The sequence below is a fragment of the Pristis pectinata genome, chromosome 5 (genome assembly GCF_009764475.1).
Source record: "Pristis pectinata isolate sPriPec2 chromosome 5, sPriPec2.1.pri, whole genome shotgun sequence".
Taxonomy (NCBI): Eukaryota; Metazoa; Chordata; class Chondrichthyes; order Rhinopristiformes; family Pristidae; genus Pristis; species Pristis pectinata.
In genome coordinates, this window is record NC_067409.1 from 8,140,855 (window position 1) to 8,155,749 (window position 14,895).

General features: G+C 46.6%; 2 protein-coding genes across 7 annotated transcripts in view; one reads left to right on the forward strand and one right to left on the reverse strand.

The window, feature by feature from the left end:
* The window catches only part of LOC127570244 (vasoactive intestinal polypeptide receptor-like), a 72,129-nt gene that overhangs the window by 21,452 nt on the left and 35,782 nt on the right, over window positions 1-14,895 (forward strand). For all 3 annotated transcript variants that reach the window (XM_052015572.1, XM_052015571.1, XM_052015574.1), the window contains 2 exons: window positions 3,882-3,973; window positions 12,304-12,436. In XM_052015572.1, coding sequence (XP_051871532.1) covers window positions 3,882-3,973; window positions 12,304-12,436 — 225 coding nt within the window. The remainder of the gene's footprint in view (window positions 1-3,881; window positions 3,974-12,303; window positions 12,437-14,895) is intronic.
* Window positions 9,407-14,895, reverse strand: part of sec22c (SEC22 homolog C, vesicle trafficking protein) — an 81,190-nt gene continuing 75,701 nt past the window's right edge. For all 4 annotated transcript variants that reach the window (XM_052015575.1, XM_052015576.1, XM_052015577.1 and 1 more), the window contains exon 7: window positions 9,407-9,758. In XM_052015575.1, the coding sequence (XP_051871535.1) occupies window positions 9,507-9,758 (252 nt within the window). In that variant the 3' untranslated portion in view covers window positions 9,407-9,506. The remainder of the gene's footprint in view (window positions 9,759-14,895) is intronic.

Here is a 14,895-nt window from a genome sequence, read left to right on the forward strand (position 1 = left end):
GGACCCCTGCTAAGATTCCTACCATTAACCTTGTATTCTGCCTTCAAATTTAATCTCCCAAAGTGTATCACTTCACACGTTTCCAGGTTGAACTCCATCTGCCCAGAACAGATCCCGGTGGAATACCACTGGTCACCGACCTCCAGGCAGAATACTCTCCATCTACAACCACCCATTGTCTTCTAAGGGTGAGCCAATTCTGAATCCATACAGCCAAGTTTCCCTGGATCCCTTGTCTCCTGACTTTCTGAACAAGCCTTCCATGAGGAACCTTATCAAATGCCTTACTAAAATCCATGTATACCACATCCACTGCTTGACCTTCATCAATGTGCTTTGTCACATCCTCAGAGGATTCAATCAGGCTCGTGAGGCACAACCTGCCCCTCTCAAAGCCATGCTGACTGTCCCTAATCAGCCTATGCTTCTCCAAAACGCTCATAAATCCTGTCTCCAGTAATTTGCCCACTTCCAAAGTAAGACTCGCTGATCTGTAATTCCCAGAGTTATCCCTACTCCCTTTCTAGAACAAAGGAACAACATTTGCTATCCTCCGATCATCTGGCACTACTCCTGTGGCCAAAGAGGACACACAGATCATTGCCAAAGATCATACAGCAATCTCTTCCCTCGCTTCCTGTAATAACCTTGGATATACCCTGTCTAGCCCCGGTGACTTATCCTAATGTTTTTTCAAAAGTTCCAGCACCTCTTTTATCTTCACATCGATATGCCCTGGCATATTAGTCTGTCGTACGCCATCCTCACAAACATCAAGGTGTCTAACTCTGGTGAATACTGAAGCAAAGTATTCATTAAGGACCTCCCCTACCTCTTCCGACTCCAGGCACATGTTTCCTCTTTATCCCTGATCGGTCCTACCCTCGCTCTAGTCATCCTCTTATTCTTCACATACGTGTCGAACGTCTTGGGGTTTTCCTCAATCCTACTCGCCAAGGGCTTCTCATGCCCCCTTCTAGCTCTCCTAAGTCCATTCTTAAGCTCCCTCCTGGCTACCTTGTAACTCTCCAGTCTGATCCTTGCTTTCTAAACCTTAGGGAAGCTTCTTTCTTTTGACTAGGTATCCTGTGTCTCTTGTCAACCATGGTTCCTTCACTCTACCATCCTTACCCTGCCTCAATGGGACAAACCTATCCAGAACCCCATGTTTACTCCCTAAACAACCTCCACATTTCCGCTGTGCACTTCCCCAAGAACATCTGTTCCCAATTTACTCTCCCAAGTTCCTGCCTAATAGCATCATAATTTCCCCTCCCCCAGTTAAATACTGTCCCATATCGCCTGCTCCTATCCCTCTCCGAGGTGATGGTAAAAGTCAGGGAGTTATGGTCACTGTCTCCAAAATGCTCTCCCACTGAGAGATCTGAAACCTGATCAGGCTCATTGCCTAGTACCAGGTCCAGAATGGCCTCTCCTCTAGTCGGCCTGTCCACATACTGTGTCAGGAATCCTTCCTGTACACACCGAACAAACTCCGTCCCATCTATCCCCTTTACACTAAGGAGGTGCCAATCAATATTAGGGAAGTTGAAATCACCCATGACAACAACCCTGTTATTTCGGTACCTCTCCAAAATCTGCCTCCCAATCTGCTCCTCAATGTCCCTGTTGCTATTGGAGGGGTGTCTGTAGAATACTCCCAATAGAGTGTGCTCCCTTCCTGTTTCTGACTTCCACTCACACTGACTCAGTAGACGATCCCTCCAGGACATCCTCCCTTTCTACAGCTGTGATACTGTCCCTGATCAGCAAAGCCACTCCCCTACCGTCCCTGTCCCTTTTGAAACATCTAAACCCTGGAATATCCAGCAGCCATTCCTGTTTTTGTGACAGCCAAGCCTTCGTTTTGGCCACAACGTCATTGCAGATATGGGCAGAGAAATGGCAGATGGAGTTTAATCTGAGCAAGTATGGGGTGTTGCACTTTGGGAGACCAAATATAAGGGGAAAATGTACAGTAGATAGCAGGAGAATTGAGGTACGGAGGGATCTTGGTGCAAGTCCATAGCTCCCTGTACACGGCAACACAAGTAGATATGGTGGTAAAGAAGGCATAAGGCATGCTTGCCTTCGTCAGTCAGCACACTGAGTATAAGAGTCAGGAAGTCATGTTGCAGCTGTATACAATTTTGGTTAGGACACATTTGGAGTATTGTGTGCAGTTGTGGTCGCCCCATTACGGGAACAATGTGGAGGTTTTGGAGAGGGTGCAGAAGAGGTTCACCAGGATGTTGCCAGTATGGGAGAGTGTTAGCTATAAGGAGAGGTTGGACAAACTTGCGTTGTTTACTCTGGAGGATCAGAAGCTGAGGGGGAGACCTGATGGAAGTTTAAAATTACCAGAAGCATAGATAGGGTAGATACTCGGTGTGTTTTTTTTCCACAGGGTAGAAATTTTGGATTCTGTAGGGTGTAGCTAAAGGGGATGTGCAGGTCAAGTTTTTAAGAGTTGTAGGTGCCTGCAATGGGCTGCCAGGGGTGGTGCTGGGAGCAGATGTGACAGTAGCATTTAGACTGGCACATGAATGTATGGGAAATGAGGGATGTGGATCACCTGCAGGCAGATGGGATTAGTTTAATTTGGCATCGTGTTCAGCACAGACATGGTGGGCAGAAGGGCCTGTTCCTGTACTGTACTGTTCTGTTCTAATCTGGGCATCAATAGCAAGGTGAGTATTTATCACCCATCTCCGGTTGACCATTTGAACCAACTATATTGAGTGTGGAGTTGTATATAGGCAAGACTAGGTAAGGACTGTAAATTCTCTGCCCGGAAGGAACTTGGTGACAATCCAAAGGCTTAATGGCCACCATTCCTTTCACCTTCTTCACCCCTCCCCGCCCACCACTCTCATTTCCACCCCCCACCCCAAAAAAAAATCCAGGTTAATTTGCATTAAATGACATCTTCCATGGTAGGAGTTGAACTCTGTTTCCTGGACTTGGTCCAGGCCTCTGGGTCACTGACCCAGTTACTTCACCACTGCACCAACACTACCTTGAAGGAGCAATGGAAGGTGATGTGGCAAGGAGGTTGAGGGAGGGAACTCTTGAGCTTAGGGCCTCAGCAATTGAAGTCATGGCCACCATTGGTAGAGGGATTACATCCGGCCAGAAAGGGAGGCGTGTGTCAAATTTGACCACACATCTCCTCTGAACTTACCTCCTCTCATCCCAAATGCATGTCCTCTAGTATTAGACATTTCAACACTGGGAAAAAGATACCGGCTGTCTACTCTATCTGTGCCTCTCATAATCTTGCAAACTTCTATAAAATCTCCCTTCAGCCTCTGCTACTCTGGAGAAAACAGCCCAAGTTTGTCCAACCTCTCCTCATAGCACATGCCCTCTAATCCAGGCAGCATCCTGGTGAACCTCTTCTGCACCCACTCCGAAGCCTCCACATCCTTCCTCTAAAGGGGCAACCAGAACTGAATGCAATACTCCAGATGTGGCCTAATCAGAGTTTTATAAAGCTGCAACGTAACTTCCTGACTCTTGAACACAATGCCTCGACTAGGAAAGGCAATCATGCCATACACCACCTTTACCATCCTCTCAACCTGCGCAGCCACTTTCAGGGAGCTAGGGACCCGGACCGCAAGGTTTCTAAATGTAATGCGCCTATGGTAACTGGGAAGCAGGTGAGTTGAAAGGGAGTTGCAAGGACTGAAGCCTCAGTGGCAGGAAGGGAGCAGAGCAAACGTTATCTGGTGGGACAGATGCAGAATTTCGGAATGGTTGGATATCGGATTATTGGAGTTTTACTATACTGGGATGGTGGATATGAACTCTGCTTCTCTGTGCGTGTGCAGCAGCATTAATAATAGGAGTGTTCTTCCCTTCCCCCTCGGACATAGTTCTACAGAGTGGTGAAGACCATTTACACCGTCGGGCACAGCTTGTCCCTCTTCTCCCTGACCGTGGCTATCGTCATCCTTTGCATCTTCAGGTAGGACGTCAACGGCTTTCTTTTGGGCTCAGTCCCACCACCTTCCCCATGGGGATGAGACCTTGAAATGTGCTCTGTTGGCCAGGGTGAGTTGTGGGATGTCCCAAGGCTGAAGAAAGGTAGTGTACGAGTTCGTTCTTCTCTTCCCCTATCCCTGATGGAGTTCTTCGCCAATATGTAATCGGTAAATTGGTTTATTATTGTCACATGTACTGAGGTACAGTGAAATACTTTGTTCTGCATGCCATCTATACAGATCATTTCATCACATTGAGGTAGAACAAGGGTAAGCAATAACAGAATGCAGAATAAAGTGTTACAGTTACCGAGGAAGTGCAGTGCAGGTAGACAATAAGGTGCAAGGCCATAACAAGGTAGAATGTGAGGTCAAAAGTCCATCTTATCGTACAAGAGGTTTGTTCACAGTAGTCACAACAGCAGGATAGAAGGCGTCCTTGAGCCTGGTGGTATGTGCTTTCAGGCTTTTGTATCTTCTGCCCAATGGGAGGGGGTAGAAGAGAGAATGTCCGGGGTGGGTGGGGTCTTTGATTATGTTGCCTGCTTTACCGAGGCAGCGAGAAGTGCAGACAGAGTCCACAGAGGGGAGGCTGGTTTCTGTGATGTGCTGGGCTGTGTCCACCTGTGCATACTTGGGGAATATTTAGAGCTGAAACATATTTAAAATATCTTGCCATTTTGTTTTAAGTAAGCCATTTAAGGTTAAATTTCTCATTTCATATTTATCTCATTTTCCTATTGATAGGGAAAGAGGCCATTCAGCCCATCTCTGCCATTTCTTGGAACATTCCCATTCTGTTGCTTATATGCTTCTAAGCTATTCTCTCTCACATGCCCATTAATGCTGCACAGTGATTGTCCTGCTGCCCAATACACTGTCCAGTTAACTACCAACCACCCCGCATGTCTTTGGGATGTGGGAGGAAATCGGAGCACCCATGGCGAAACCCACGTGATCACGGGGGGAGCGTTCAAACTCCACACAGACAGCACCCAAGGTCAGAATCGAACCTGGGTCCTAAAGGCTGAACCCATATTTTTAAACAGCAACCCCTAGTCTAGAGTCTCCCACAAGGAACCATTTTCTCCACATCCACCATGTCAAGACCCCACTGGATCTTGTGTTTCAATCATGTCCCTTCTGGCCCTTCTAAACTGCTGCAGATATAAATGACAATATGTAAAAATGTCTTTGAGCTCTATCTTGAATGTGCTCAATGACTAAGCGTCATCACCACCACCACTCTGCGGGTCAGAGAGTCACAGCACAGAAACAGGCCCTTCGGCCCAACTCATCCGTGCTGACCAAGATGCCTAAGTGAGCCAGTCCCATTTGCCTGCATTTGGTCCATATCCCTCTAAACCTTTCCTATCCATGTCAGTGTCCAAATGTCTTTTAAATGACATAATTGTACCCCCCTCTACCTCTTCCTCTGGAAGCTTGTTCCACATACCCACCACCCTCTGTGTGTGTGTGTGTGTGTGTGTGTGTGTGTGTGTGTGTGTGTGTGTGTGTGTGTGTGTGTATGTTGGGGGGGCAGGGGAAGGTGGGGTCCTTTTTAAATCTTTCCTCTCTCACTTCAAACTAATGGTCTTGGACTCTCCTTGCTCGGAATCTGGAGCACCTCTGACGTCATCTCTTCGCTACCTTTTGCTTAAATGTGAGCAGGCTTGGCTGCTCTATTCTCGCCAAAGAACTGAAGTCCATTGGATACCAATCACCCACAGTGGCTGGGTGAACATAGAACAGTACAGGCCCTTCAGCCCTCGATGTTGTGCTGAACTAATTAAACCAATGACTCCTAATTAATCTAATCCCTTTTCCCTGCACATTGGCCATATCCCTCCCTTCTCTGCACATTCATGTGCCTATCTAAGAGTCTCTTAAACACTCCTATGCTATCTGCCTCCACCACCACCCCTGCAGAGCACTCCAGGCACCCACTACTCTGTGTCTCTTTTTTTTAAAATCTTGCCTCACATCTTCTTTGTACTTTTCCCCCTCTCACCCTAAATACATGCCCTCTAGTACAGGACATTTCAATCCTGAGGGAAAAAAGATACTGGCTTTCTACTCTATGCCTCCCATAATTTTATCAAATCCTCCCTCAACCTCTGCCACTCTAAGAGAAAACAGCCCCAAGCTTGTCCAACCTCTCCTCGCAGCACGCGTCAGAGGTTTACCAGTATCCTGGTGAACTTCCTCTGCACCCTCTCCTAAGCCTCCACATCCTTTCTATAACAGGGTGACCAGAACTGAATGCAATACTCTAAGTGTGGCCTACCCAGCATCTTATAAAGCTGTGACATAACCTCCTGACTCTTGAAGTCAATGCCTTGATGAATAAAGGCAAGCAGCCAAGGGAAAGTTGTAAGTGATATCAAGGCAAGGTGAGAATCCCTCAGTGGCATCTTTCATCTGGGGAGGAGTGGTAGTGTGGGCTGGGTTAGTGACCCTGTGGTACAAAGTGCTCATGTCTTCAGTGGAGCCCCCGTCCTCCTCACTGAGCCTTGTGCATCAAGTAGATGGCAACACCTTGCCTCTCTGGCAAGGAAGTCTGCATGGGAGTGAAGGAATCTGGAAGATGGGAAAACCAGGAGAGAGGTGAGGGAGAAATGGAGACACAAGAAACTGCTGGAATCTAGAGCAACATGCAGTCTGCTGGAGGAATTCAGTGGGTCGAGCGGGATCTGTCTATGTGTTGGGGGGGGGGGGTGGGGGTTGGTGTGGAATTGTCAGCATTTCAAGTTGAGACTCTGCATCTGAAATTTCAACCTGAAACATCAAAACCCTGTGTCAGGATGCAGGGGTTCGATCCAATTAAGCTACCAACCTATACGTCTTTGGGATGTGGGAGGAAACTGGAGCGCCCGGGGGAGGGAAACCCACGCAGTCACTGGGAGAACCTGCAAACTCCACACAGACAGCACCAGAGGTCAGGATTGAACCCGGGTCTCCAGAGCTGTGAGGCAGTTGTTCTACTCACTGTGCCAGAGTAGACTTGATGCTTCGGGTCTCTGATCTCTCCTCAGTATCCGTTAGATGTGTGGTTGCTCTTGTGATTTCCCACAAAATCAGAAGTTGGTGAAAATACTTGTCAGACAGTATCTATATAGAGAGAGAGTCAATGTTCTTACTCGATGAACTTCCCATTTAATACCTCCCATGACACCAACCCATAATGAGTGATGTTGATGGCAGATAAATATTGGCCTGGGATACTGGACAAAACTCTCCTGCTCTTCAAACAGTAGAGTATGCGGGCTTTCTTTGTCAAGAAAACAGAAGAAGCCTGTGTTTAACAAATCATCTAATGTGTCACCTTCAAAAGTGCGGAGTGCCCTCAGTAACAGAATCACAGAACATAGAACAGTACAGCACAGAACAGGCCCTTCGGCCCACAATGTTGTGCCGACATAGCTAATCCCTCCTACCTACAGATTGCCCAGATCCCTCCATTTTCCTCTCATTCATGTGCCCATCCAAGACCCTCTTTAAAGCCCCCAATGAATTTGCCTCTACCACCCTATCAGGCAACGCATTCTAGGCATCCACCACTCTCTGAGTAGATCACAAGGCAAGGGAGCAGAAGCAGGCCATTCAGCCCATTGAGTCTGCTCCAAAGAAAAGGGAAAAAGGAATGGGGAATGGGGGGAGAGAAAAAAAAAACCTATTCTAATACCAATTTCCGGCCTTATCCCCATATCCCTTGATACCCTATTTAGATATCTACCTATCTCTTCCTTGAACGCCCCCACTGATCTGGCCTCCACTGCTGTACGTGGCAAGGAGTTCCACAAATTCACCACCCTCTGACTAAAGAAATTTCTCCTCATCTCTGTTTTGAAACTGTACCCTCTAATTCTAAGATTGTGCCCTCTGGTCCTGGACTCACCCACCAAGGGAAACAGCCTAGCCACATCTACTCTGTCCTTTCCTATCAACATTTTAAATGTCGCTATGAGGTCCCCTCTCATTCTTCTGTACTCCAGTGAGTACAGTCCAAGAGCTGACAAACGCTCATCATACGTAAGCCCTTTCATTCCTGGAATCATCCTCGTAAATCTCCTCTGAACCTACCCCCCTCACCTTAAATGCATGCACTTATAAAGCGGTCTAAGATTTGGTTGGAGAGGCAGTTGCCAGAGCATTTGAAAGGAAGAGCTAGAGGAAATTTCGTGCCCACAAATCAACAATGTACCTGAGGGTGGACTTCTAGAATTGGACTTTGGATTCACGGCTCTTGAGTCAAACAGCACAGAAACAGGCCCTTCAGTCCAACTGGTCCATGCAGACGAAGATTCACACTCAAGCCAGTCCCATTTGCCCGGGTTTGACCCATGTCCCTCGAAACCTTCTCCTATCCATGTACCTCTTGTTAGTGCACCTGCCTCAACCACTTCCTCTGGCAGCTTGTTCCATTGTTGGCGGCATTGGTTAGCCGGCTGAGACAAGGCCCAATTGAAGGACGAGGAAGGGCTATCCCCAGGTTACAGACACACCGAAGAGCTTCCATTGTATTATTAAATTCAAAAGTCCGACTTGTGTACATGTATTTATTCCTACGAATGGCAAAACTAGTTTACTCTCTCCACCAAGTAATTTTCTTATCAGTCTAAAGTGCTTTTGATGCCATTCATTACAATACTGTGGAGGTACGGTTACCCTATCAAGTGATTTTTGTTTATTTTCTGACTTGTGGGCATCCGTACAAGCAGAATCCATTCGTTACCTGGGGACAGTCTACAGTCTGTCACTGTACCTCTGTACAGGTGACAATAATAAACCAATACTTAGCTTCCTCCAGACTGTACCGATGCATATGGACCGTACGGGTCAATTCATTACACAGTGCAGATACATTGAGTTCGTATAGAGTCCATTGATGTAGTACAGGTAAAAACAATAACAGTACAGGGTAAAGTGTACGAAGGGTTATCTTGTGTGGAGGTTCAGAGAACCTGTGGAAAGAACTGTAGAAGGGAATGGGGTCTGGTGATAGAATCCATCCCTCATTATAAGTTGTAGCGTCAATTTACTGCAATAATCTTCCACTTCCATACCCTAAATCTGCACTGGATTTTCTGGTGTTCTGAGACAAATGTTTGCTTTGTACATCAATAGTTGCTAGTATTGCATATTAAACTTATATTAATGCTATTGAGGAGCTCTGCCTGTGGAATGGAAATCAATGTCACATCAAGTTTACAATCATTTTAACGGAGCAGTTAACATTCCTTTTATCAAGGGAATCAACCGCCCAGAGGTTGGGACTGATGAAGTGCACACAGCAAAGCAGAAGTTATTCAGAATCAGGTTTATTATCACTGACATATGTCATGAAATTTGTTGTTTTGCGACAGCAGTACAGAGCAAGGCAGAAAGACCTAAAAATACCGTAAGTTACAAAAATAAATAGTGTAGAAGAGAAATAACAAGGTAGTGTTCATGGACCGTTCAGAAATTTGATGGCGGAGGGGAAGAAGCTGTTCCTGAATCGTTGAGTGTGGCTCTTCAGGCTCCTGTACCTCCTCCCTGATGGTAGTCATGAGAAGCGGGCATGTCCCAGGCGGTGAGGGTCCGGAATGATGGATGCAGCCTTCTTGAGGCACTGTCGCCTTGAAGATGTCCTCGATGGTGGGGAGGGTTGTGCCCGTGATGGAGCTGGCTGAGTCTACAAACTTCTGCAGCCTCTTTCGATCCTGCGCATTGGAGCCTCCATACCAGGCGGTGATGCAGCCAGTCAGAATGCTCTCCCCCGTACATCTGTAGAAATTTGTAAGAGTCTATGGTGACATACCAAATCTCCTCAAACTCCTAATGAAGTAGAGCTGCTGGAGTGCCTTCTTCGTGATTGCATCAATGTGTTGGGCTCAAGATGTTGACACGCAGCAACTTGAAGCTGCTGACCCTTTCCACCGCTGACCCCTCAATGAAGACTGGTGAGGAACAGGCCCTTCAGACCAACTCATCCATGCCGATCAAGTTGTCTACTTGAGCTCGTCCCTTTTCCTCACGTTTGGCCCATATCCCTCTAAATCTTCCCAATCCATGTACCTGTCCAAATGTATTTTAAATATGTAATTGTACCTGCCTCTACTAATTTCTCTGGCAACTCGTTCCATGTACCCACCAACCTCTGTGGAAAAAGTTGCCCCGCAGATCTCTTTAAAATCCCTCTCCTCTCACTTTAAACCTATGCCCTCTAGTTTTAGACTCTCCAACCCTGGGGAAAAAAACTGACTATCCACCCTATCTATGATTTTACACACCTCTATAAGGTCACCCCTCAGCCTCCTTCACTCCAGGGAAAACCGTCCCAGTCTATCCAGCCTCCCCTTATAACTCAAACACTCCAGTCCCGGTAACATCCTCATGAATCTTTTCTGCATTTTCTCCAGCTTAATTGGAATTGGTTTATTATTGTCACTTGTACCAAGGTACAGTGAAAAACTTGTCTTGAATACCGTTCATACAGTTCAATTCATTACACAGTGCATTGAGGCAGTACAAGGTAAAACAATACAGAATGCAGAGTAAAGTGTCACAGCTACAGAGAAAGTGCAGTACAAGTAGACAATAAGGTGAAGGTGATAACAAGGTAGATTGTGAGGTCAAGGGCCCATCTTATTGTACTAGGGAACTATTCAATAGTCTTATAACAGTGGGATAGAAGCTGTCCTCGAGCCTGGTGGTACGTGCTTTCAGGCTTTTGTATCTTCTGCCTGACAGGAGAAGAGAGAATGTCCAGGGTGGGTAGGGTCTTTGATTATGCTGGCTGCTTTACCGAGGCAGTGAGAAGTGTAGACAGAGTCCACGGAGGGGAGGCTGGTTTCCGTGATATGCTGAGCTGTGTCCACAACTCTCTGCAGTTTCTCATGGTCTGGGGCAGAGCAGTCGCCATACTGAGCCGTGATGCATCCAGATAGGATGCTTTCTATGTGTATCGATAAAATTTAGTGTGGATCAAAGGGAATGTGCTGAATTTCTTCAGCCTCCTGAGGAAGTAGAGGCACTGGTGAGCTTTCTTGGCCGTAGCAACTACGTGGTTGGACCAGGGCAGGCTATTGGTGATGTTCACTCCAAGGAACTTGAAGCTCTTGACTTCAGCACCATTGATGCAGACAGGTGCATGTGTACTGCCCCCCCTTCCTGAAGTCAATGACCCCTTAACAATGTCCTTCCTGTAGCCAGGCAACCAGAACTGCACACAATGTATATATAGTTCTGGACTACAGGAGAGATGTGTTTGCACTGGAGGGGGTGCAGAGAGACTTACAAGGATTTACCAGGACTGAAAAATTGTAGCCATGAAGAAAGATTGGATGGGATAGGATTGTTTTCTTTGGAGCAGAGGAGGCTGTGGGGAGATAATTCAAGTAATATTCTGAGGAGTCTAGGCAGGGTAAATAGAAAGGACCCATCTCCCTTAGAGATGGGGTCTAGGACGGATATGGGAACTAGGGTCATCATTTTAAGGTGACTGGAAGATAAGATGATGAAAAGCTTTTCACCCAGAGGGTGGTAGTGGTGGTAACCTTCACCAAAATTAAATGCAACTGGAGTGTAGTCTAAAGTCTGTGACCCACGGGGTTACAGACCCAGCACTGGGATGTGGGATTGGACTCGGGAGGTCTTTTCATTGCCTGGAATAGAATGAGTGACCAACTGTGTTGTAAATTATCTGATTTTTTTTTAATGATCTGGGATCAACAGTTATGGGGTAGAACTGTGAGCATTCTGTGAGTGGGGGACAGGGGGATCGGGAGGGAGTGGTAAGTGGGGATGGGGCTTGGGGAGAGGGCTGAGGGAGGGGACAGGAAGTGCGGCAGGGCTTGGGGATGGAGCGGTGGGTCAGGCAGGGCTTGGGGACGGGGTGGCTTGCGGGGGGGAGGTGAGACTGGACAAAGTTACAGGGAGTTGGAGCAGGGCTCTTGGTGATTACAGGGGGAAGTTACGGACAGTTGGGGCAGGACTGGGTAGTTACAAACACTGGGGAAAGTTGCGGGGAGTTGGTGCAGAGCAGGAGGTGACAGGGCTGTGGTGGTTACACGGTCGACTTTGTTGATAGCATTGAGCGTTCCTGAAATTGTATTCTGAAGCTCAGACCCTACTGAGGAACAATAGTTCATGTGCAGGATTTAACACTGTCACAATGTTGTAACAACCCAGTGTTGATACGTTAGCAATTGTCAATCTTTAACGCTATGATATTGAACTTTCAATTGCCTATAACTTCTCTATTGTCCTCTCGCATGAACTTATTTAATTCACAACGTAATGCACTAATTGCCCTTTCCTCTTTCTATAGCAAGTTGCACTGTACCCGAAATTACATCCATATGCACCTCTTTATGTCGTTCATCCTGAGGGCCATTTCCGTCTTCATCAAGGACTTGGTTCTGTTTGAAGGTGGTGAATCAAACCATTGCTCCAAGGTTTCGGTAGGTACAGAACGACAGCTGTCCCTTCCCGTCAAACCAAATTTACCCCCCCTTTTGGAGGAAAACGTGTCTTTAATGCAAATACTTTTGCTTTAACCCACTTCCAGTTCCAGGTTCCTGACCTGATCACTTCCCTCAAGCTGGCCATTTCTTGACCTTCCAATCTCACTGGGAACCAACCTGACGCTGCCCACTGACCACAATGTGACATTGTTGGACCAACCCAGGAGTTAATCTTAGAGACTCGGGACCTTTTCTTAGACGGTTTGAGAACCTGGGGTGTGGACAGAGGTCAGTTGGTGCAGGGCAAGGGACAGCAGGAGGTCCAAGACAAATTAAGAAGGTATCCCGGGCTTGATGAACCATCCTTGGGTTTTAACAGCCTCGTGGGGTTGCAGGGAGAAGTAAAATTTCCAGGGGGACTGATTAGGAGCTGCAAAGGCTTGAGTGGAATATTGGGGATACAGGTGGGGAATGGAGGGTAGTCAAAGTCAAGTTTTGATTGTCACATTCGCAGGTACAATGAGAAACATACATGCAGCAGCATCACAGGCACATAGTATCAGAACATAGTTCGATGCAGGAACAGGGCCTTCAGCCCACAATGTTGTGCTAAACTAATTACATTAAACTGGTAATTAAATGCCTCACTAAACTAGTCCCTTCTGCCTACACAATGTCCATATCCCTCCATTCTCTGCACATTCATGTGCCTATCTAAGAGCCTCTTGAACACCCCTATCATATTTGCTTCCATCACCATTCCAGGCACCCACCACTGTTTAAAATAAAAACTTGCCCCACACATCTCCTTTGAACCTACCCCCCTCACCTTAAATGCACGTCCTCTAGTATTAGACATTTCAACCCTGGGAGAAAGATGCTGGCTGTCTACTCTATCTCTCATAAATTTATAAACCTCTATCAGGTCTCCCCTCAGCCTCTGCTGCTCCAGAGAAAACAACCCAAGTTTGTCCAACCTCTCCTCACAGCACATCCACTCAATCTATGCCTCTTATCTTGTACACCTCTATCAAGTCACCTCTCATCTTCCTTCTCTCCAAAGAGAAAAGCCCTAGCTCGCTCAACCTATCCTCATAAGACATGCTATCCAATCCAGGCAGCATCCTGGTGAACCTCTTCTGCACCCTCTCCAAAGCCTCCACGTCCTTCCTATAATGGGGTGACCAGAAGTGAATGCAGATGCACACCACTCACAAGAAAAAAACGTGAATTATACACAACTTTTTATAAGAGAGAGTACAATTAGCACGAAAATTCCATTGTAGTGCAAAGCGGTCATAGGGTAACGTGGGTCAGGAGGGGTAACCTGGGGACTGCTGGGTTGATGTATGAGGGGGAACTTGGCTAATGGTGTAGAGTTTAGAAGAACAAGAGGCGAGCTCAGTACCGCATGGGGTGGATACGGAATTGAGGTTTCCCTGAGCTGAGGGATCCAGAACCCAAATTAAGGGATTATGGACAGAGATGGTGAGAAATTTCTCCACCCAAAAGTTTCTCCTTTTAAGGGTGTGGGGACTTAGTTGTTGAGTATATTCAAGATGGTAGACCCAGAGACTTTTAGATAAGAGAATTTTGAAGACCTACTCCTTGTGAAGGAGGCCTTCGTAGAGCATCGTCCATGACCACAGTAAAGCCAAAGCATATAGCAGCCAAATGAATTGCTTTAAAGTTTGTAATGTAGGAGGGACTTCATCCAATTAGTACAATGAAAGCTCTCACCAAGTGTGGTCATTGTGGTTGCGTTATCTGGGCGATAGTGGTCAGGACATCAGGTGCAACACCACCGCTCTTCACTGAAAGGGCAGGACTTTGTGAAACCCACATGTCTAATAGTGCCACACTGCTGAGCTTTTGTGTTTGTATTTCTGGGGTAAGACTTGAACCCTTAACCTTCTGACTCAGTTGTGGGCTACCAACAAAGCCACAGACAGCGTTCTCAATGAGAAAGAATAACACTGGAGCCAAATTCCAGAGAATAGAAGGTTTCATAGTATAGATTAAGGTGGTTGTTAATTGGTTTATGATTGTCACATGTACTGAGGTACAGTGAAAAACTTTGTTTTGCATGCCATCCTTACAGATCATTTCATCACATCAGTGCATTGAGGTAGTACAAGGGAAAACAATAACAGAATGCAGAATATGGTGTTACAGTTACAGAGAAAGTGCAATGCAGACAGATAATAAGGTGCAAGGTCATAAAAAAAGTGGGTTGTGGAGTCAAGAGTCCATCTTATCGTACTAGGGGACTGTTCAATAATCCAACAGTGAGGGAACAAGAATCTAACAAGAGTCCATGGAGGGGAGGCTGGTTTCTGTGATGCGCTGAGCTGTGACCACAACTCCCTGCAGTTTCTTGTGATCCCGGGCAGAGCAGTTGCCGTACCAAGCTGTGATGCATCCGGATAGGATGCTTTCTATGGTGCATCGATTAA